Source organism: Lepisma saccharinum, chromosome 9 (genome assembly GCF_977018435.1).
Source record: "Lepisma saccharinum chromosome 9, izLepSacc3.1, whole genome shotgun sequence".
Classification (NCBI taxonomy): domain Eukaryota; kingdom Metazoa; phylum Arthropoda; class Insecta; order Zygentoma; family Lepismatidae; genus Lepisma; species Lepisma saccharinum.
This window is the reverse complement of record NC_139237.1, coordinates 7,599,517-7,622,384: the sequence shown is the minus strand read 5'-3', so window position 1 is coordinate 7,622,384 and position 22,868 is coordinate 7,599,517. Positions and strand designations below refer to the sequence as shown.

The window sequence follows — 22,868 nt, the reverse complement described above, 5'->3', positions numbered from 1 at the left end:
AGCATTACAGTAATTATATTTAAAACATCTTATTTTCCCATCTTTTTGCTTGTTGGAAAGTTGGGCGGCTGTGACTATTTTGCAGATGGCCAGAGCTCACCATCGCCCATTGCTCCTCAAATATCGTTTCCTTGATCCACCAACAGTGGCGACGATTAAGGGAGGCGTGGGGGCCAGTTGCCTCCCCACTTTCTTTTTACATTTCCCCCCCGTACTATGCTAAACAACTCTATGTACCAAGGGAAGTAAACTGTCTTTGCCCCCCCTCAGTTTTGACACCTTGCCGTCCTAGTTTTGGAACCCAATCGCCGCCACTGTCCACCACTCTTTGTAACAATCTTGTACTTTTTCGAGCACACGCGGTCTCTAAATGGCGTAGTGGTAACGTTGTAACTTTCAAACCAAGAGTTCGGGATTCAACCCTTGGTGGAGCCACATTGCAAAGCGGTTCGGATCCCACTTCACAGTACCTAATAGTTCATCTTAGAAACACACGGATTTGGCAAAAAGTTTTGGCTTCGTGCACGCCTCACGCTATCTTAGATTTCTAGGGATGTTGCCACACATGTTGCGAAAGAGTACCTCTCTCAACTGGCGATGTGGTGACACGCGGGAACCATCACACAGCAACAACTCCCTGGCAATCAGGGGCTGGCGGATGTTGATTGAACGTGTATCCCTTCAGCGTTTGCTCCAGGCGGCAAACTACAATCAGGCTCATATTTGACGGTTTCAAGAAGTCGATGGCTCTCCAGCTTCCAATATAATTAAATTTGACCAAATGTAATCAACCCAGGAATTTATTGGTGTTTTCTCTCTCTATGAAGGAAAATATTTAATAATTTGCATCATTGATTCTATCGGCCAAAAGGTACTTTCATTCTGAATATTATTATCTTTTGTAGAAATCACATGTTTTCATTAACTATAAAAAAGCTTCACTATTTTTCCGTTAAATAGTTTTAGCTTTCAAAAAATGAAACATTCACTGAGTATCTTTGAGATGGACCTAAGGGAAATCGGTAGGGATGGAAAAGAGTATATAGATCTTGCTCAAGATAGGGAAAGATGGAAGGCCTGTGTTGCTGCAGCCATGAACCTTCGGGTTAAGAAGGCTAGAGAGTTAGTTAGTTAGTCACTGAGTATTTTGATTCCCTACGAAAGATTCCTTGATGGCGCAGTGGTAGCGTCTTTGCCTTGTAATGAAGGGGTTCCGTGTTCGATACCCGCTGGAGACACATGGCACAGTTGTTCGGATCCCACTTTAAACTGTAGGTCCAGTCCAGATTAGCCTTACTGTGCATAAAGTGGACTTAAAACACCAATTCAATCAATTAATCAAAGCATGCGTAAGATGTTCTTCTTTTCTATTATAGTAAATGCTATACTGCACAGTCTTTCCAAAGTACTTTATGTGTATTATTAATGTCACTAATCTATTCTTCTTCTATTAAACGTAATATCTAGAATAGAATGTGGACTGATGCAGTAGATTAAAGTATACCCGCAATAGAAGCAACTTTATGAGTTTCAAAATATACTCCTGGCTTCAGTAGTACGCTAGTCACTACACGAGGTAAGCTATTTGTATCTACATTCAAAATACTATATTACTTACCGACACGTGCAAAGTGTTCCTGTGCAACACATACAAGTTCTTCGCACCTCATGTAGGACATCAAGGTGAGCATCTTTCTTTGCTACGTTTTCTGCATTGAGGTCTGGTTTCAACGCTAGGAGTCCTCTAAAAATATGTAATATTTATCCTGCATGTATGCATTCACGCTGCACATATTCACGGTTTTCACTGAATCTATAGTAGGCCACGAACAGACTGTGCATGAGGTCTCTTCAGGATCGTTAATGTCTCTGGACTGAACTTCCAAAGTTATTTCTGTAAAATCATACAATACGACAACACATGACATACATGCTTGCATGATTCTTCATAAGCTGGTGGCAAGGTAAAGTAAAGATAAAATGTAAAGTTCCCCGTGCCATGAAGGCAAATATAGCAGATGTGGGGGTAGGGATACCACACATTCAAGATCTAGACCATTTTGGAGGTGATGTGATCAGCACCACGCTCAAGCCGCCTTTATCCCCCAGTGTTACCCAGAGGTACCCATTGATTTGAAGGTGGGTTAGCCCCAGAGCCGCTTTATGTGAGGAAAAAACAGGAAAAATTCTGATCTTAGATCATCCACTCCATGAATCGAACCCGGATCTCCCGCGTGGCAGGAGGGAAAAATGTTCCACTGACGTCATCTTAGCTGGAAATATATTGATTCCACTACTTACTATGTTTTAGTATGTTATGGAAGAAGAAAAACAAATTAGTATAGTAAATAAACGATTTTACATGGAAATAATTGCAACACAAAATATTTTTGGTGGAATGGCATAGTGAATAATATATTAAAAATCCGTCATCTAAATCTTTGTGGAAAATCCGCCATCTTGGAAAATGGGGAAAAGGAACAGATTTTCATAAATTATTTGGAAACCGTCGGCGTGGCTCACAAGACTTTCAACTTTCATAGTGTTGTAATTATTTCCTTGTTAAGCCATTTTTTCGTGTTCTGTTCCTATACTTAATGTCAGTGACAACCAGTTCTTTGTGGTTTTATGAACACCGAATAAAATTTTTCGTTTTCGAGGGCTCCTATCATTGAAACAAGAGCTCAACAAGCAAAACGTCACAAAGGTGTATTGTTGTTTTCTACGTGCTGTGAAAGTTTGTTGATGTTTTATGACGACCGCCTAGATATTAAATAAAATTTATGATGTTAACTCTTATTAAAAAAAAAAAAACAGTAGCCCCATAAAAGGTTGTTTCTGTTACCATATCTTGGTACTGGAAAACTAAGAAGTGGCAACACTTACTTGTGTGGGAGCATCAAATTGATAAACCCCAGCTTCACCCTGGTGTAGATGGAGCTAGTAGTGACGAGGTACTTGCACCGCCTGTTGGGTGGGTAGACGCCCGGGTACCCAGGGCTGGCCAGGCGGCATTGGTGAGAGTCGCGGCACTCGAAGTCCTGATACACCCAATCACATTCTGAAATGAAGAGAAAGCACTTAAGCAACAAACTTACGGAGGTTTATAGCAGGAACATATTCACGATTTTCTTTCGGAGGGCGGAGTAAAAAATATATTTTAAATATAGTATAGACAGTGACTGCGCTAGAGGGGCGGGAAGCCTAAGCCCCTGACAAGGAAGAAAAAGGTACATGTTCCTTTAGCCTAAATTTTACTCATAGTATGAAATTAGGTGCTACTTAGGTACCTAATGTTTGCTGTGTTTTTGTCGTCCTGTCTTCACTAGAAAATTCGAACAGGGACCTATTTTACTTCCGGAATTCTTTCTTCATAAGTACGCAATTACAAGAGGTTTATTTCCTTGGTAAATATGGCTTTTCATTTCATTCAAGTCGCAGTATTTCAATAGCTTTAACTCAACCACCTCCACTCCTATCTTATTTTAATGAATACAGACACCAACCACCAATGTTGTTTGAGAACATTCAACAAGGATTTAAATTCTCCATCTGGAAAATAAAGATTGATTGATTGATTGATTTGCTTTACTTCGCTTCTTGTACAACTTTTGGGTAATTTGCGAAGATGTGGATGAGTGATGATAAGATGAAATTAGTGAATGGACACTAACAAGCATCCATGCCGAAACAGGGATTCGAATCCGGGACCCCTGGGTTCGTAGCGCGATGTTCTAACCACTCCACCACGGGGCCATCTGGAAAATAAAGAGTCAGTGGACCTCTGACATTGACATCTTCGAAACGACAGCTAGTGTTGGGCATGAAATCAGGAATATCAATGAATGAAAATAATTTATCTTGTCAAATTTAGAATCCAATAACATATTTTTCGAGCTTCCTGACCACAGTTCTGTATACTTTCTATTATTTATGAAAGTTGGACTACATAATTTTTAAAAGGTTTTGTTGTTCCCAAAATTAATAAATAACCTAGGCAGAACCTGTAGCATGCGTGGGAAAGGATATAAATGTTTACAGGTCCTTGTTGGGAAGATGGAAGGAAATTAGTAAGTATGGTGAAGACTGGTCTAATTTCCCTGAATAGGGAGAGATAGAAGACTTTCTGCGGCAAGCTTTAAACCTTTTATGGGAGATTTTGAATTTAAGTTTTTCATTATGTACAATAGTAGAAAATTATGCATATTACGTATATGCTATTTTTTACTTTAGTTGCCTATCGCGATACTTTTCCCCCAATATTTGGTAATTTATAATGCCTACAAATCTATATACTGATCAGTACAATAAAATTGCCCTGGAATTTTGTTACTACCTTAGTCTGTCACCATTCATTACTAAAAGGTTTGCTTAGAAAAGCACAATATTCATGTGAAGTGTAAAATTGTGTCACCCTCTGAGGAAGTTTAGTATTCACCTTAAGTTTCAAATAGGAGCTTTTTATTTCTCTTCCCCGCTTTGAAGAAAAAAAGTCTCCTTCTTCGCTGGGTGCTTCTCACTTCATATCACTTGGGGAGGAATGGGGGAGTTCATCATCGGGTTCACATTAGCGAGATAGCTTCAAACAAGAAAACAATGTTTCCCGCTTCCCCTTCCAAGGAAATGAACATAAATTTCCCAAATTGCCGCTTAAAGGGACGGAGCACTTGTTGCCATAAATGTTTCCACAAGCTAAATTCGCAAGAGGTCTACAGCTAAATTCGTGTATTTCAAGATGTTGTCGTGGAAGAGAATATACTGTATATCTCCACCTGCTATATTCTAAAATGTGCAACATAATGTTTTCAGACTTAGGAAAAAAATGTTAATATTTGCATGTTAAATTGACTGTTCCCTGTAATTGTATTTCTCAAAATTGCATCCCAGTGGCAACCTTTAGGCTGAATTTTTGTTGTCGCGTACTGGCATAATAAAACTTGTTTGTAAGGCTCCCGGAGTTTAAGTTTAAGAACTGTTCAGCTTAATGTCATCTACATGCTGTAAATTTTTGTTGATGTAGTATGGCCGGCAACTATACTCTCTCTCTCTCTCTCTCTCTCTCTCTCTCTCTCTCTCTTTGGATCGATGAAACCTTATGTATCATACTGTCTACTCGGTTCGGTTCCTTTTGTTTATATACTTGGCCGGAATATCTGTGCTCCATTATACTCTGTCCCAACTATCTCTGTAGCAGGCGAAGTAAAATAAGTCTTTGCGCATGTAGCGACGCGAGACGAATTCACGAATGAACACGTGAGAGGGAACGGTATTGCATAGAAAGTGGAGGGGACTGCAGTTCCAAGTATTTCGCAGCAGCGTGTACTGCAAGAATCTTCAACTCGTCAGACATCGCGGGCCACATTTCAATGACGCTACCTGGCCACGAAGCTGCAGTATGGTATTGAGAAGTGTAAGATGCTGCCATCTACCATTTACTTAATCTGGTTGTTATGTTAAGTAGTTAATTTATCAATCGGGCAAGGCCCACGGCAAAGGACTCTGCGGGCTATGGGTTTAAGACTCCTGGTGTTATGTTTCGCTCTTCTCACAAGATTTCCTCCCCTCCACTGGCGCTATGCGCGGCCTTGCTATAGTGCGCGTCAAATCTCCTGCATACGGCGATAGCCAATAGCAGCCCACTGCAGCGGTGCCAAGTCGAAATCTCACTTGGAAAAGAGAGCGTGGTTGAGCGAAACGCCTTGTCACGGCGAGCTCGGAACATTTGATAATATAACATATAATTTGGAGAAAAGAATATACCTGATTATGCCAGAGGAACTTCCAGGGGTCCTCGTCACTCCAACAACTGCCGTCGTTGTCCTCATCGTCACTGACCACACTACTTTCGCCCTCTGTGTCACTGTACTTCAAATGTATTATAATTGGGTCCAAAATTTCGTCCCGACCTATCTCCCTTACAAAATCGTTTTCCTGTAATTGTTGTGCATGTTTAACCCAAGCGGCCCATTGTTCTTGTTTTACATTGTCAAGTTCTTCGTTAACAAGAGTACGTTATCTTTTTGGCAGTAGGAAATTCGCCACGATCGTAAAATTCAAAGACGGTTCTACGAACTCCGTCTTTTTCAACGTCATCTAAGTTTGTCGTTCTTTTCGGTACGTTAATGTGCTTTCTAGGTGATTGAAACATGCCCCGATCCACATTGCTTTTCCACAGAACATATCCGAGAAACGGATATAAGCTGTTAGAGCCTGGCACTTCTTACAGTCAATTTTACTTCTCTCTTCTTCACTCGAACATTTTTTTAAAAAATTGTACACCTGAAAAATCACCTGTCGTGCCTGGATTCGTACAACACTGTATTTTTCCCTCTTCTCTCGTTACCACTACCACTTGGTTTACTGAACGACATACTGCACACACCCACTAAATACATGTTAAAAACGAACGGTGACGGAATCCTCTTTGTCAACTTCTTCCACCATCACTGGGAACGTACGTACCCTGTTCCCTTTGCTAATCGGAAAGTTTCGGAATGAAACAGGAACGAAGGAAGAGCAGAAACGATACAATGCAAATACGTTTATAATAACATTGCTTCTACAGAGGGAACGGTATATGCTACAATCACGCTTGTTTTTCGTACATACTCGCAAATTCATTATCTTTCCATCTGTTGAACTACTGACACTTGAAATAATCTATTTATATCCGAGCGCCAGGTACACGATTTAGTAGCGAGGTGAAACAGGTTCTGAACTAGGCAACGCCGCACGTCTGTGATTCGCTGGTGCTGTGCAGGCGTTCAAGGCCATATGCAGGAGATTTGACGCGCACTCTACACAGTTAGCTGGGACAGTGAATAGAGCTGTTTTCTGGAGAAGTAACTGCCTGCCACTTTGACGGAGTGGTCATCGTAACGCAATGCGAAGCAGAAGTTTCCGGTGTTCCTTATGTTTTGTAACAATATGCTTTTTATTCTTTGCTGTAAAAGAAATGTTTATGATGTTTTGAGTGTGAATTCAATTGACTCACGTTGTGTCTCAACTTCCAATTTTCTCTGTAAAACATAAATAATCTGAATGCAATAAAGAAGATGTTCTCTCTCGTCTCTGATCCCTGGAACCACAGCCAATCAAGTGCTGAGCATGGCGTTTAGTGCCAATGATTCTCCAATCATCAATGTCAGTGTGAGTGTTGGTTTCCACGTAGTAGGGCATGTTAGGACAAAGAAAGCGTGGTTAAGACATGCAAAAGCCATCTACAAAAGAACTAAATCAATTAAGGTTTTCATTTGACTCACACCTTATGCGTATAATAACTACAAGTTTACACCCCGACGGAAAAGGGGAAAAGACCAAATAGAAGTCAAGGAAGCGGAACTTCAAAATCAACAAACAACAATACCAGATACAGGATCTCACAAAAATCATTCTGGCTAAGGTATTGTTTGTAAACAAGGAGCCTTAAGTTCGATGGCGTATTAAAGTAAAGTTTATACTTTTTCGTTCTAAGTCTATCTATATAGATATGGACTTCAGAAAGAAACTTTACATACAACAAATAAGTCCTCCTCCGTGGCCGTGCGGTCTATGGCGCTGTGCTTTGGGCTCCGACTACGGGACGGGATGGGTTCGAGTCCGCCTGGATTCAGTCTCTGGGTTCTCGGCCTGCGTATAGGACCGGTGGCAACCCACCATTGTGAGAAAATTGGAGCTAACAGTAAGTAGCGTAACCCGGTCTCGGAAATCTCCTATAACGGCTGGGGGTTCGACGTGCTAACCCCACGTCACCCCATTACGGGTTGAAGAACTCCACACCTCTAGGTAGGATTATAGGAGGGAGACTGGCAGCCGGGAGATAGGCCCAGGCCGTTTCGAGAGCTTTCGAGCCATGGGTTATTATCATTATTATTATTATGCAAGAAATAATAATTAATAGAAATTCTAGTTCTACAATCTTTTTTAACCAAAGGTAAATCATTAGGTATATTTTGCTACTAGCTTGATGCTCATGCTTAATACGTTGAAGCAAAAAGGTAGCAAGCTTGTTTTGTTTTCTATCGAACGACAAAGTTTGGTAGCTTGTCGTGTTCGAAAGTTAGCCTTCCCCGTCGTCGAGGATCCAGCATAAAATATGCATAATTTCATTCAACTTTTACGAAAGTTCAAGTAATTTCGAGTTTCAGCAGCCATCATAACTTTCATATACTCGCAAGTCGTTTTTTAAAAGCCTGACGTTTTCCGATAGGATGTGGGTTTTACAGCTTTTAAAGTGGAAACCCGTTCTAAAAATCATGTTGCTATAAGTGCCAGGGCGAAGAACTTTCGACGGAAATAGCTTTGCAATTTATATTACACGCATGAAATTGACACTCGCATGTCCTTCATTTCACAGTCCCTCAGAGTAGAAATTCTCCCTTTAGTGTGTTCTGTGGGACTGATTGATTGATTTGGTTATTTAAGTCCACTTTATGCACAGTAAGGCTAATCGGGACTGGACCTACAGTTTAAAGTGGGATCCGAACCACTATGTGCCTCCACCAGGTATCGAACCCGGGACGCTGCCACTGCGTCATCGGGGAGGCCTGTTCTGTAGGAACAAATGGTAAGAGGATATATATTTTTCAACTCCCTCTCTAAATAGAAACAGAATGTAATTATAATTTGGTGGATCAGAAAGGTTTGAACAACACTGTTCAAGCGGGACCTATCTGCCAGGATCACATTATAATGCTCTATTGTTTTACTTTGATTTGCTATATTTTACGTCGTTTTTCTTTCACTTTTCTTTAATCACGATGAAGGTGATCAATGGTAATGCGATGAAATGGATGAAGTGGACTACAGAACACACACACCTCCACAGAACATTACACAAGTTGTGGGTTATGTAGTTGCCTTCATAAACGCAGCTCATGGTATACTACGTAAAAGAGAGGTTGACAATTGAGTGTTTTAACTCAGTTTATAATTAGAAAAATACATGTTATCCATTGAAGGAAATACACTTCATGTCAAGAAACTCTTTTCTTGCAGACTGCAATTTTCTTCCACACTGCCAAGAGCACCTGCAGGGAGCACAGAGGGGTAATTTCCCCCTTAGATTTCAAATTTTATGCAAATAAAAGTACGTTTCGTAAATTTTCTTGCTCGCATTATCTGCTTTTCTTACAGTAACATCAAGTTCAGAGCCGTAGCTAGGGGAAGGCAGGAGTCGGACCTGGACACCGAACGATCTAAATGGAAAACTTTGTAAGAGATAGAATGCTATGGCACACCGTGGAATTATTTGCGCCTTATTAAATCAATATTGTTTTAAATTGTAAAAATTCGATCTGAAAATTTTCATGCTCGCTTGGCTCGCAATGGGATTATTTTCTGTTATGCATTGTAAATTACTAGAGAGAGAGAGAGAAGTAAGACCAAATGTGTACTTCAGACTGTTGTTGCTAAACAGTTTTGTTTTAAATGAATGAACAATCGTTTTGAGGAAATGGATCACACAAGAGACAATGTATATAATTTTTGCTGTTGGTTTGTTATGAGGTGGATGAATTAATTAAGTAATGTATTTAAATAATATATATGTACTAGCTGATTAACCGGCGTGGCCGGGTGTTTAATGGATTCTAACTATAGCGTAAAATGTACATAACAAATTTTAATTTACAGGTATTTTAAAGTAATAGTACAGTATAAAAATAATGAAGTAATATATTTTACAAATTCACTTTAATATAAATTGAACAGTAATTTATGAACAACATTTATAGTTCCACCTCCAGGTGCAAGAATAAATAAATTGAAAGGCATTGGGATTGTCACTATTCATCTCAACGACCCCAACAACTATGGATTCCACACTAATATAGGTCGTTTTACATGTCACCTACTTCCCACCCCCAGCCCTAGGGGTGCCAGGGGTGTCTTGGAGTTGAACGGCATTCCAAGTGTCACCATTCATCTTATCGACCCCGAAAACTATGAATTCCACTCTAATGTCGGTCATTTCACATGTAATCCCCCTTCCCACCCCACCTCTATGGGTGCCAGGGGTGTCTTGGAGTTGAACGGTAATGAGAGAGTCACTATTCACGTTAGTGACCAAGAAAAATATGGATTCTACACTAATATCGGTCGTTTTCGATTATTTTTACATGTCACCCCCTCCCACATCTCCTAGGGGTGCCAGGGGTGTCTTACCCCCACAGTATTTCTTTCCAGATTGCAAGTGATACGTGTTCCAAGTTTGGTTGAAATCGCTCCAGGCATTCGAGAGTTATGCTGGAACAAACATACTCACATACACACATACAAACATACAAACATACACACATACACAGATACACACATACAAATATACACACATACACACATACAAACATACACACATACACATACATACATCCATTTTTTATATATTAGAATTAAAGAAACACTGAATACATGCACAATTTTGTGATAACATGTTGCATATGTATTTTCTTATTTTTCGCCGCTCCATGTTGCATATGTGTAAAACATATGTTCTTCATGAAAGTTACACATGTCATATATACAAATGGAATTATATTCATGATTCTTGTCTTTCAAAAATTCAGTTTGTGTGCTTATTTTCCATAATTAGCTAATGTGAAATTGAACGTGTAGAGAAAATACTAGAAAAAAATGCCAACAATAAAAAATTGAAATAATAAATTATAATAATGCCATTATCAATATAATTATTCCTATTATTATTATTTTTATTATTATTATTATTGGCACGTTTATCCTCCTGGTACTCCTGCTACTTGCCCACCCAGGCAAAAAATAGTGGTTGCGCCTCTGCGTGAGACACACAATCACAGCACCATGAACAAACTAAATGTCTGTATTTAAGTAATAATTATAAACTTGGTGTAACTATTTCAGAAATGATGTAATTATGTGAGATTTAAGTTTTATATATATATATGATATTAATTGAAATGTTTAGAACAGCAGTACTTTCATCGGGTGCAGTGTTTACTATTTCCGACCTTTTCTCATTTTACTCGTTCAGTGCCTGATTTGTCTCGGCGCCGGAGGAGAATGTCCGCTGCGACAGCTCTGTTCGTACAGATCAAATGGTTTCGGATGATCAGCAAGGACAGATTGACGTTTTTTCCTTTTTAGTCGCTTACATCTTAGTAATTATGACACGGTACTCTTCTATTCGCAGAATATTTGGTTGGAACTTGCAAGAAACGTTCTACGATTTTGCGTCACTTCGATAAGTTTGTGATCAATAATTGTGACACCGTTCTCTGCCAAGAGGATATTGCAAATTGCTATAGAAGAGATACTCTGTGTGTCATACCTGGGCCATAAACACAAACATACTATAAACTTCTTAGTTTAAGTTTAAGTACAAGCACTATTCCAACATTATTGAAAGTTGTGTGTTTGATTCATCATCATGGAAAGAAGTAGGACAAAGAATAATAATAATAATTATAACATAACCCCTGATGCAACAGCTTCTGAGAGCCAGGGTCTAACTACCAGACTGGCGGGTTTTCCGAGGTGGGAGATCATCCAACGATTTGCAGAAGAACGAAATTAACAGAAAATGTGGATGCCATTAATGCCAACAGATCTGCCAGAGTCGTAATGAAGTACAATCATCTCGAATAACAACTCGTGACGTGCACCTACATCGCATATAACCCATTAGATCGTAAAGAATTCCGTTGGAATACTGCACGACATGTCTACCGAGAGCGTCCAAGATTAATCATTAAGATTCAGGGAACACGCAGACCATTTCATACCTCTATGCCCTCTCAGGCACTCTACTACACTGAATAATGGAAATTCAATGCAATAAACTTGGCACTTTAGTATTTGAATTTTACACTGTAAAATTAGGTGAAAGTAGTACCAAGATTGGTTCTACAAATAGTTAGACTTGGTGCTAGAGGACACTTCCTTGATGGCGTCCCCGATGGAGTAATGGTCGCCTTGCAATCAAGGGTCCTGGGTTCGAATCCCAGGCAGGTCATGGGTGTTCTTTGTGAGTGTCCCTTCATCAATTTCATCATATAATCACTACATCGAGAAATGAGCCGAGAGTGGCAGAAAAGCGATGCTAAATAACAAAAATTAAGGGGATCCCGGTTTCGATATTCGGTGTAGACACATAGTGATTCAGGACCCACTTTAAGCTGTAGGCCTGGTCCCGATTAGTCTTACTGTGCATAAAGTGGAATTAAAACAAAAAGTCAAGACAGGACACTTACTTTAGTATTAATGCGGAATTCCTATTGTTAAGCACAATCTTTCATATCATGTTACACCACTGACTGTCAAAAATACCAAATAAGAAAGTCGTTTAACATTCTATTATGTGTTGAGTTACATTAATTATGATGAAAACTGAGTAGCATATTTTTACAGTGTTTGTATTATTTCTTTCGTGATATTTCAACTTTATCCGCTGCGTTTTTTCCCTTGGGAAAATTGTTCAGATTCTATTAGATTTAAATTGATAATTGTTAGTAACAATAAAGAGTAACATACATTTTCAGATTTTGAAAATAAAATCTCTATAAATTGTTGATATTCAAATATTTTGGGCTGGCTACTGACCTCTCCGCCAACGACGACGGTTGAATTTCAACCCCGAACAGTTCCTCTTGTTCCCAACGGCCAGTCCTCTGGCGGGGTGCAGAAGGAAAATATAATTTGAAAATATGTCGGCGGGGGCATGTTTAGTTGAAAGAACAAGCGCTCTGTGTGTTGACCTCGGGGAATCGAAGCACAATAAAGCTTGAGAGTTTCCGTTTCCCTTCGCCGGTCCATTCAGGAAATAATCTCGTCCCAGAATCCGAAAGACGCAGAGCGGCCTCTCGTGGGAAATTACAAGGTAATGTTTCTGCCACGACGTCCTCTTTCCTATCTTGACGATAGCCGACCGGGAAGGAAAGTTGTGACAACATGTCATAGGGAAGGAGGCACCCTCAACCCATCTTGCAGGGTTGCTCTCTCTAAACACGTCACGTTACCTCCAGTGGCTATTTGAAGTGAGTGGTTAATGTGATTGACTCGTATCCTGAGGATCGCCGGTTTAAGACGAACACCGTTACAGATTTTTTCAGTATATTCGCTCAGTGCTTCTGGGGTGGTGGGGAGGAATGTAATAGGCAACAAATTATGGCACTAATAAGGACAATACTAATATTTTCAAATTTCCCTTTAACTCTCATATGTATACAAATTAAGTGTAAATTTCGATGAGACTCTACAAGACCATTCCTCAGCAAGCTGTTGACCAACTAACAGTTACATAGCTGTAAGAAGTTGAGTTTTTTACCTCAATAGAAGCTTACGTTACACCAACTCTGCGGCTATGCACTTGTCCATTATTGAGTTTCAGTGAATGTAATTTTATTATATACTAGTTGATTACCCGACCTCGCCCGGGTGTTTATTTATCCCAATCTTCTATTAGACAGGAAAATAATGAATTGTAACTATAGTGTAAAATGTAACTAATTTTATTTACAGGTAAATAAAAGTATGAGTACTGTATATAAATTATAAAGTAAAATATTTTGCAAATGCTCTATAATATTAATTTAACACAAAACTTGATTATAAACAACATTTTTAGTTTCATCTCCAGGAGCAAGAATAAATAAATTGAACTGCATTGGGAGTGTCACTATTCATCTTAGTGACCCGGAAAGCTATGGATTCCACACTAATATAGGTCCCAGAGATGTCTTACCCACACAGTGTTTCTTTCCAGATTGTAAGTCATACGTGTACGAAGTTTGGTTGAAATTCCTCCAGGCGTTTGAGAGTTATGCCGGAAGAAACATCTCATACATACATACATCCATTTTACGTATATAAGAAGGTTACTAATTACTAGTATCAAAAAACGGACGATAATTTAAATTCGTTCATTATTTTGACTTTTAATTACAAAGAGGACTGAAACTGTGATTATTATTACGAAATAAAGTACGTTCTACCTTGAATTACAGTGATTGAAATAAGCCAAATTGGAAGTAGTTGCCACATTTCTTAGCAATTGTACAGATGGTCTGCCAGGTCAATGAAATTCTCGGGGGAAATTTTTTCATCACTATTTCTACAAGTGAAGGAAGTTGCTCATATTTTTTATGATGTTTTCATATATTTAGCGTCGTGTTCAGTTTTCATAAATGCAACGTACCTGCTTTTTCACGAGTAGCTTCCCCCTTCAGATGTATTCTTTCAATATTGAATATATGCATTTTCCTAAAATAACTTTAAAACATTTTCTGTTCAGTGCTGGACAATTGGTAACATGACAGGCATACTAGCGATGAGTCTAAATATATCAATTTTTACAATCGTTTTATCACGTTGCCAAAAGTATTGTTTGACCTAAGATCAACAAATATACAGCTCCTTACGTACAATATGATAGAATCTTGAACTCGGTTCATTCGCGGATCGTAGATCTAATCGGATATCTAATTAGTAATGTTTACACAACGGACCCGAAGCCTACAGACCAGACAGTACATTAAACGTAAGAAATTGATATAAATCTTACGAAACTCTCAGTTACGTATTGCAACATAAATTATTGTTAGTAGCCTGGTTGCAAAAATTTACATCTTACGTCTACTTGAGAATCGGAGCGAATTTATAAATATTATCTGGTAACATTAATTAGTGCCGTTAAATAGAGTAAGGAGGCGGAGGGGACGATACCCTCCGACTCGCCTTAAACTAACAAAATAATATTCAATAAGCATATATAATATAATAAAATATTGTTATTCGCCACAGAAGAAGATATAATATCGATTTTACAGACGAACTTTCTCTTATATTTACGATACTCACAATATTCTCTAAGACATATTGTTTGTTATCGTGCTAATCTTTTGTCTACCAACTTGGTGAACCAGTGTGTTCTGTAGTGAACACGATCTCGTCCCCGAAGAGTTATTATTATCACTATGTTCACTGACCCGTGTTTATGATTATGAATAGGTTAGTCAATCTTAGCAACAAGATACATGTTCGAGGGAAGGAGCACAAATGGCAATATTTTAAAAAATATTGTGTGAAATAATATCCCATGGAAAGACAACGCCCCGTGCGCTGCGAGGCAGAATCCCAGGTTCGAACCCTGGTAACGACATTGATGTATCGTTTGGGGGGGGGGGGATTGTAGAACTTTTCCCGGCAAACAAGGACAACTGGATAAATAAATGCTCTTTTCCCAGAAATATGCATATTGCGTAGTGCTTAAGTGTATACTAAATATGACGAGACATGAGTGATAAGTATTTTTTTAACCATCCCTTCATCAATTTCATCATGTTATCCTCGTCGTCAGAGAGGCAGAGAAACTAACGTAAAATAACAAAAATACGATAACATTTACCTTTTAAGTTCTTCGGCTGTTACAATAGTTCTCATTTTCCGAAGCAAATTTTATATTTTAAATTATTGTTCTATTGCTCGTTTACTCCTTGAAGGAATATAAAAGCTTCTTTACATTTCAGAAAGTTTGAATGAATAGCTTCCAATTTCCTTGCAATTATGAAAAGAGAATGTGGAAAGAAAATGAATTATAATAAGAGATTCTCCATGTACCACAGGGCACAATATGTCTAACAGCAGCTCTGATTCAATAATAATGACTTGTTTGTAGGAATGGGTAAAACAGCTTATCAAATGAAATGTCAATATTGATATTACGCACAGACGGTGGTCCAGAGCTTTATACGTGTCGACTGATAGGAATAATTAGTGTTTGCAATTGCTGCGTAAACAAAGGGTCACACTCAAATTTAAACATAAAAGTATGGGGAAAAGTAATAATGTATAATGTAATTGCTACATAATTGCAATTACATTATGCATTTTCTGCATATACGTAATAGGTCATATTTTAACCGAAAGTGGAAACACAAGATTCGTAAATGAGGACTAAAAGTGGTAAACGTTGTAAGTGCCAAAAGCGAAAGTGTTGGGAAATCGCATCGTTCCGCACATCAGCCCGTAAGAACGTGCACACTAGTGACTTCTTTACACGCAGTTTGGCCCGACCCTGTGGTCGAGTGGTTAGCACATCGCGCTGCGACGGCAAGGGTCCCGGGTTCGAATCCCGGTCGGGCTTGGTTGTTTGTGAATGTCCATTCATCAATTTCATCATTTCATCGCTCAACCCCATCTTGGCAAATTAGCCTAGAGGCACAAAACTCGAAGTAAAATAAACTAAATCAATCAATCAATTTACACGCCCTTTGAACTACTTAGAGGGCTACCAGCCACTTTTCACGTTTACCACATTATAAAGCATGGCACATTTCACAGTTTAACGTGGAACACGGTGTTTGAATTATTGTGGCTCTTACAGCGTTTACCAATTTTAGTCTTCAAATCAGAACTCTTACGAAAGCCCATATTTGCAGAAAAAAATAAAACATGTGTCCGCTGCCACACGTGAAATTTCGTTTCCTTTATTTTACTTTGCCTTTGTGTCACCTTTGGCTAATAGCGAAGATGAGAATGAGTGATGATATGATGAAATTGATGAATGAACACTCACAAACACCCATGTCTATTCCGGGATTCGAACCCGGGACTCCTAGCGTCGTAGCACGCTATGCAGCCTCACGTGAAAGAATGCAGTTATTGATTGTCCAGTTGAGACGATTAGGGGAGCGTGGGGAAGCACTTGTCTCCCCACTTTTTGCCACATTTGTCTTCGCACTACAAACTAAGGATAGAAGTTAGGCGGTAACTTCTGTATATGGCTACCTTTATTTCGTAACTGCAACGGCTGAATACGTATATTAAATTAGACTAATCGAGACTGGTACTATGATTTAAGGTAGGATGCGAACCACCATGTGCCTCCACTGGAGATCAAAAGAGGGACATCTTCATTACAAGGAAGCAGCGTACCCACTAAAATAATTCCTTTGCATCATTGTACTGCACGTTCATTAATTCTCACTTTATGTCTACGAGATAAAGTAGGCCTACATTGCACATTACATTACCTGAGGATATTCAAAAGAACTCGGCTATGACATTCGGAATTATTCCAATTACTGGAATTATTTTAATGAATTCAAAATGGAACCGAGCATGTTGAAAAAATATGCCAGTCATCTTAAAAATTACAAAACAAAAAAAAAATAACGAAGTAAAAAATAAATTAAAATAAACCATATACTTTTCATGATTGATATTTTTTCAATCAAGTAATTTCTAATTAATTTTGCAGTCTAACGTTTGTAGTTTATGACGTAATAATTACATGTAAAAGATAAATAGCACTTTTCATGGTTCAATGTTTTCAAATTGAGAAAAATTAATGTCTAATTTACAATGGAGTTTACTTAAACTACGCTCTGCTTTAAATTTCTGATGACACGAGAATGATAACTAGTTTTCATAGAGAGGACTTCACGGTTGGTCAAATGAACCATACATAAACTTTAATTTTAACCAAGCAATGCACACATTTTTCACAGGAAGAAGGAAAATGGTTCACCGGTTAAATTTTAAATGAGAGATTTTTAAATTCTTCTTCCTTTTTCTCACTGTATACTGAAAGCAAAACACGACGAAGCAGTTGGAGAACAAAAACACGCAGCCAGTCGGAATAAACTCTGTCTGCACTATAGGTGCATTTATACATAAATACAAATAAAGATAATGAGGGGGAATGTTTATACATCCAATACATGTTTTGTCAGAAGCGCCTGGTGTTTACCTTGCACCAAAGAAATGTTTGTCATGTTGACCACAAAAGCATGTTTATTATTTTCTGCTGCCGACCGCCATATTAGTTACGGGAAATGCAACGCTCACACATGAAAACAGGGAATGGAAATTTTTTATGTTGGAAATATCGGTCCCCTCGAAACTTTTACTATACAGTATATGCACATGTTTGAACTAACAGAAATTCTCTAATCTTTTGATACATTCAGCAAAATTATTGAGATTCAAAACTGTATAAACTGTCAGTGTTTCGAAATTCCTTTTTTACTAGCAAGATTGCAACATTTGTAACGATTAATGTGAATAGGATGAAAATCAGGTATATGTTGTAGCAACTATCACTAAATACGATTCAAAGAATTTAAATGATCAATGAAATAGGTTCTAAGATTTTGGAGTTTCTGGCACTACATCACCATTAAGCATTCGGCTCGTAAGATATCCCTTCAATCTTCAGCAAGTTTTATCTATGGATATTATATTCAACATTTTGTATGGCTTATTTCGCATCAACTAGTTAACGCGCTTCTCTTCCTTCACCATTTCTTTTTCCTCGTAGTTTCCTGGAGTGCAGTCTGGTCTTAATTTTTCAAAATGCTAAAAATACGAAATGGGTGGAGACACAGTCAACATATGAAATTTGAAATAAACAACAAATAAGGTCAGTGATAATGATGAAAATGTGTCTTCTGGTTCGAAAGAAGTTCGTTTTTCATGGCTCGTAGTGACAAAATGAGAGTTTACGAAAAGAACAGTATTGAGAGAAACTGAAAATAAATTGTTCAACTTTAAATTATTTGAACGCTATGGAAGTTTGTCGGAATTGCACTGAGACATACCATATGCATGTGTGATATTGGGTGTGTGTTTGTATGTGAACGTGTGTATGCATGTATGTCTATGTACCCATATTTCCACACGTGCACACTATTACCGATATATACATATATAATTTTTCTTCTACATTTATTATTATTATCGAACATTCAGCATGTCTCCAAATCCCCTTCAGTTTCAGAGAAGCCAAGCAAAGGTCATTTGCCTTGCCTACAAAAGGAGACGGCTATATTTACGCTTTCTCTCCCAGAAGCCCCTTTGTCTCCCCAACTTGAAATATTTCCATTCTTCCCTGCAACCAACCCCCTCCTCCACGTCAGCCAATAGAAACTGGACATGGACAAAATCCCTTAACCCAACGGTGAATTTTGGCGGTTCAGTGTGCATCTATAAGCTAGACAGAGAAGTCGATGTTGAGAATTCAAGTGACAAGTCAGTGTTGAGAATTCAGGTGACAAGTCTGTGCTGGAAGGTGATACAGAAATGTGTTGAGGATTTACCTTGACAAGTCTTTGTCAAGAGGTTGCGCTGAGAGTCCGTGTTAAAAGGGTTATACTTAATATTCTGTGTCTAGAAGTCAGTGTCCGTCAATGCTCAGAGCATAGCATTTAACACTTGATTTACGATGAACGGGACAGTTTTCGCTTCGAAACAGAGATATAACTTTTACATATAAAAGTATGCATGTAAGTGGTCAGTGTACAGAACTTTGGTGAGAAGAAAGTGTGTCCCTACGTCGTCCAAGGGCAGTGCGTTCGACACTTCAGGAAGCAACCGATGGTGTAACGGTGCCAGTGGAAGAAGGGGAACTCGGTCCGTGTTGCATGCCGCAGTGACCGACACCACGGACACTTGGGACAACCATGTTCGCTAACGGCTGCAATAGATACATCAGTGGACAGTAAGTGGACAGTAAGTGTGACCGGAAACAAAATTAAGGGATGGACTTGCAATTCTCATATCATGTAGAGATTCTTAACATAATACATATTCACATATCACAGTCCATCAATCAAATCGCTATAATTTCATATGCAACCCCATCCTTTTCCCCCATCTCAATAATATTTTATATTTGTTTATGTGCACCGTGCAGATACAGCCGAGCATCGAACCCTGCACGGCTTGGTCCCCAACCGCCTATTGTTCGGCTTCAACCGCGCAAGGGGGGAAAAGCTAGCCTGTACGGCCACATCTATGTGCATATAGATACACAAATAGATAGAAAGAGTGTCTACATATATATAGAATGGATATGGAAAGTACTGTATTAATATTTGAATGTATCATATTTAATTAAGGAACATTGATGTATACATTGAAGGTAGATTATTGGATAACATAGCTCAATTGTATTTAACTGATATATTGTTAATTTACATAGCTTTTCATCCTCTTTAAGTTATTCTGAACAAATGGATTAATTATTATGTGTCGAAATTCACATAGTGACAGCGATGTTCAGGTCGGTACTGAACTCAGAACCTTAGGCGTTGAGATCATAAACAAACCCTTTATGTAAAATTATAAACTTGTATTTTGCTATAAGAGAAATTTTATTTATAAAATTGGTCCTATATTTGTAACATGAATCCCTCGCCTTGAATTCTCTTGAACATGAATGTTGAACTCAGGACATAACACGTTAGTATATGGATTCCCCCGTTGTTTTCTCAGCTTCCAAACACGAAGCGTGCACAGAGAGCGAAGGGAGAGAGCAACAGCTAATTTCACTGACCAAACAACGATCCCACACGGCGGAAACGAGCTGCCCCTGCCTCCGCTACAGAGTTATATAGGCTCACGTCACTGCCAATTCTTCTCTAAGCAAACGAGTCGCACTGCTCCAAGGGAAAACCTCCTACATGAGGTTTAGCTGCGTCATGCAGGTGCGTGCTCTGCAAAAATGAATGACGTTGATTAAATAAAAGAAGCGAGACAATATTCCAGTCGTATTGTTGTTATTACACACTTATGTTTATTCGCAGCTTCACACAATAAGGAAAATTAAATATTTCAGTAGGTTCAATAAATGTTATAATAATTTTACACAAAATCAAGTACGCAATACCCTAAACCAGCATTCGAATTAAAGAGAGAAAACGTAGGAATTGAATTTGTTCTAGACCCGGGAAAGAAAATCCCTAAGAAAATATTTGTAGATTTAAACCATTAATTATTTTCAGTAATTGAATATTATTTCAAGGTACGAATATTATAGCTGGGTAATTGACATGTCAGATTTTGCAAAACAAAAGAAAGCCCATGAACTGCAAGTTTGGTTCAAAGTCCATTTTATGCTCGGATAGGTTGACCGGAACCGAATCTATAGTTTAAAGTGGATCCGAACAACTCTGCAATGTGCCTCCTGCAGAGATCGGAGACTCGACTTCTTTGTAAGTTCTGTGAGTTAGTTAATTACTACATTTCGTTAAATTCTTTTCCTGAGTAATAATAGCAATCGTGCCATTGTTGCTGTCAGTGTTATCTAAGGTACTTGAACCCAATATGGCCTACCTAAGGTTTGCGGTTGTTTCTGGTAGTGTACAAAGTCAGAAAGGTAAAACTAGAGACATAATTCGAAAGAGGGAACATTTCTCGACGTTTACTGGATATTGATGCCAAGCATGGGTGCAGAAAATATTTTTATTTTAAATTTACTTTTAGACCCTATATTTTGTTCTTTCACATCAAAATATGCAACAGAAAGAAATATGTAAAGAAAGTACAACTATGTTGCTTTTATAGGTAGATAAGTATATTGATACACTTACATTTTATTTACATAATGTAGCTATGTGAGATTTGCAGAAAGAAATAACATTGTTTATGTCACGAGCCGGAAATAAAATGCTGTGTAATCAAAAACGCCAGCAGTCCCCGGGTGACGAGAGGTCGCCGGAGGAGTCTTGGTCGAGGGAGCGAAGCGCGAAGTGTGTTGCGAGTGACAGTGTTAAGTCGGTCCATTTAAAAGGTTTGGGCGAACCCACCGAGGACACCTTCAATGGACCGATAGAGCGCCACGTCGTGACTCAGCCGAGGAACCGCGAAGGAAACCAGGTACAGTGGTGACACTTCGAGTTTTATCATTGTCAGTGTTTAGATATCTTGCTGGCTCGTGCGTGATCTCCCCCCCCCCCCGCGCCCTCACTTGTGCGGTTCTATTAAATATTGTTAAAGGGCAATGAGCGTAATTTATTCCATTCTTCATACACACATTCTCTTGCACCAAGCCGGCGAACGGCCTAAACGTAACATTTGCAAACCAATAAACATGTCACAATTTCTTACCAGAAATTTGCACATCACAGTCTGGGCAAATTAAATATACTTTATAGTCATTAGTGAGTTCCACATACAGTACGTGAATATAAGAGTAACAAATGTCACATTTGCGCATATCCTTCACTATATATTCCTATGTAGGCCACATTAAGTACACCATACTTAGTGTTCTTTCGTTATATATAGGACTTTATATTTAAAGTCTAAAATATGTTAATTATTGTAAAGTACAAATTATGAGCAATCATAATTATATGTTAGAGATATAAACAACTATCGCTTGGCTATATGTAGTAATAACTTAACTATGCAATATTAGATCGCATAGAACACAATCACGAGGTCAATCTATTTCGCTTTTTTTGTCTTCAAGTTACTGTACTATAGGTACAGCCAACAGGTTCAATCACGTCATTCGGACAGTCTAAATGACATACTAATGACAATTATTTAATTAACCACGTAAGTACTTGAAAACAGCAAATAGGCCATATTGGGTACTAGGGAGAATTGGGTTCAGGTGCCTTATTTCTTTATTGAATCACGGTTACGTTTTTTAGTATGTTACAGTTGATTCTTCAAAAACCATTAATCTTCTGTTAATTTGTTTTAAAGTCTGTAAGAAAATTAACTGCTACTTTTATGACATTTCTAACACATAAATGATTTCAGGACTTCGTGGATTGGCGGTTAGACAGTGATTTAAGACTTGAATCCTGGTAAGGCATACACCTCTTATTATTTCTTCAATCATCTATTTCGTCAACTCACCTTGCATCCTCACCATAGCTGATAGCTTAAGAAACATAAAATAAGACGTAAAGAAACAACAATCAATTGAAATGCAAATTTACGCTTTCTTCTTTGGATATTGGAATGAGGGGTTTTTCGTAGAAGTAGCCTGTATAGGACACCACTTGATTGAGCTAGATCTACCTGCTTTATTCTATTCTAAATTCATGGTACGAGTATTCACCCCTAATATGATTATCTTTTATTTTCGGAATGCATGC

General features: G+C 38.5%; 1 protein-coding gene across 1 annotated transcript in view; it reads right to left on the bottom strand.

Moving 5' to 3' along the window:
• Positions 1 to 22,642, bottom strand: part of LOC145992324 (uncharacterized) — a 603,163-nt gene extending 580,521 nt beyond the window's left edge. Inside the window, exons 1-2 of the mRNA XM_083128705.1 lie at positions 22,627 to 22,642; positions 2,887 to 3,061 (exon numbers count right to left, since the gene is read on the bottom strand). Coding sequence (XP_082984831.1) covers positions 2,887 to 3,061; positions 22,627 to 22,642 — 191 coding nt within the window. The remainder of the gene's footprint in view (positions 1 to 2,886; positions 3,062 to 22,626) is intronic.
• Positions 22,643 to 22,868: the final 226 nt, after the last annotated feature.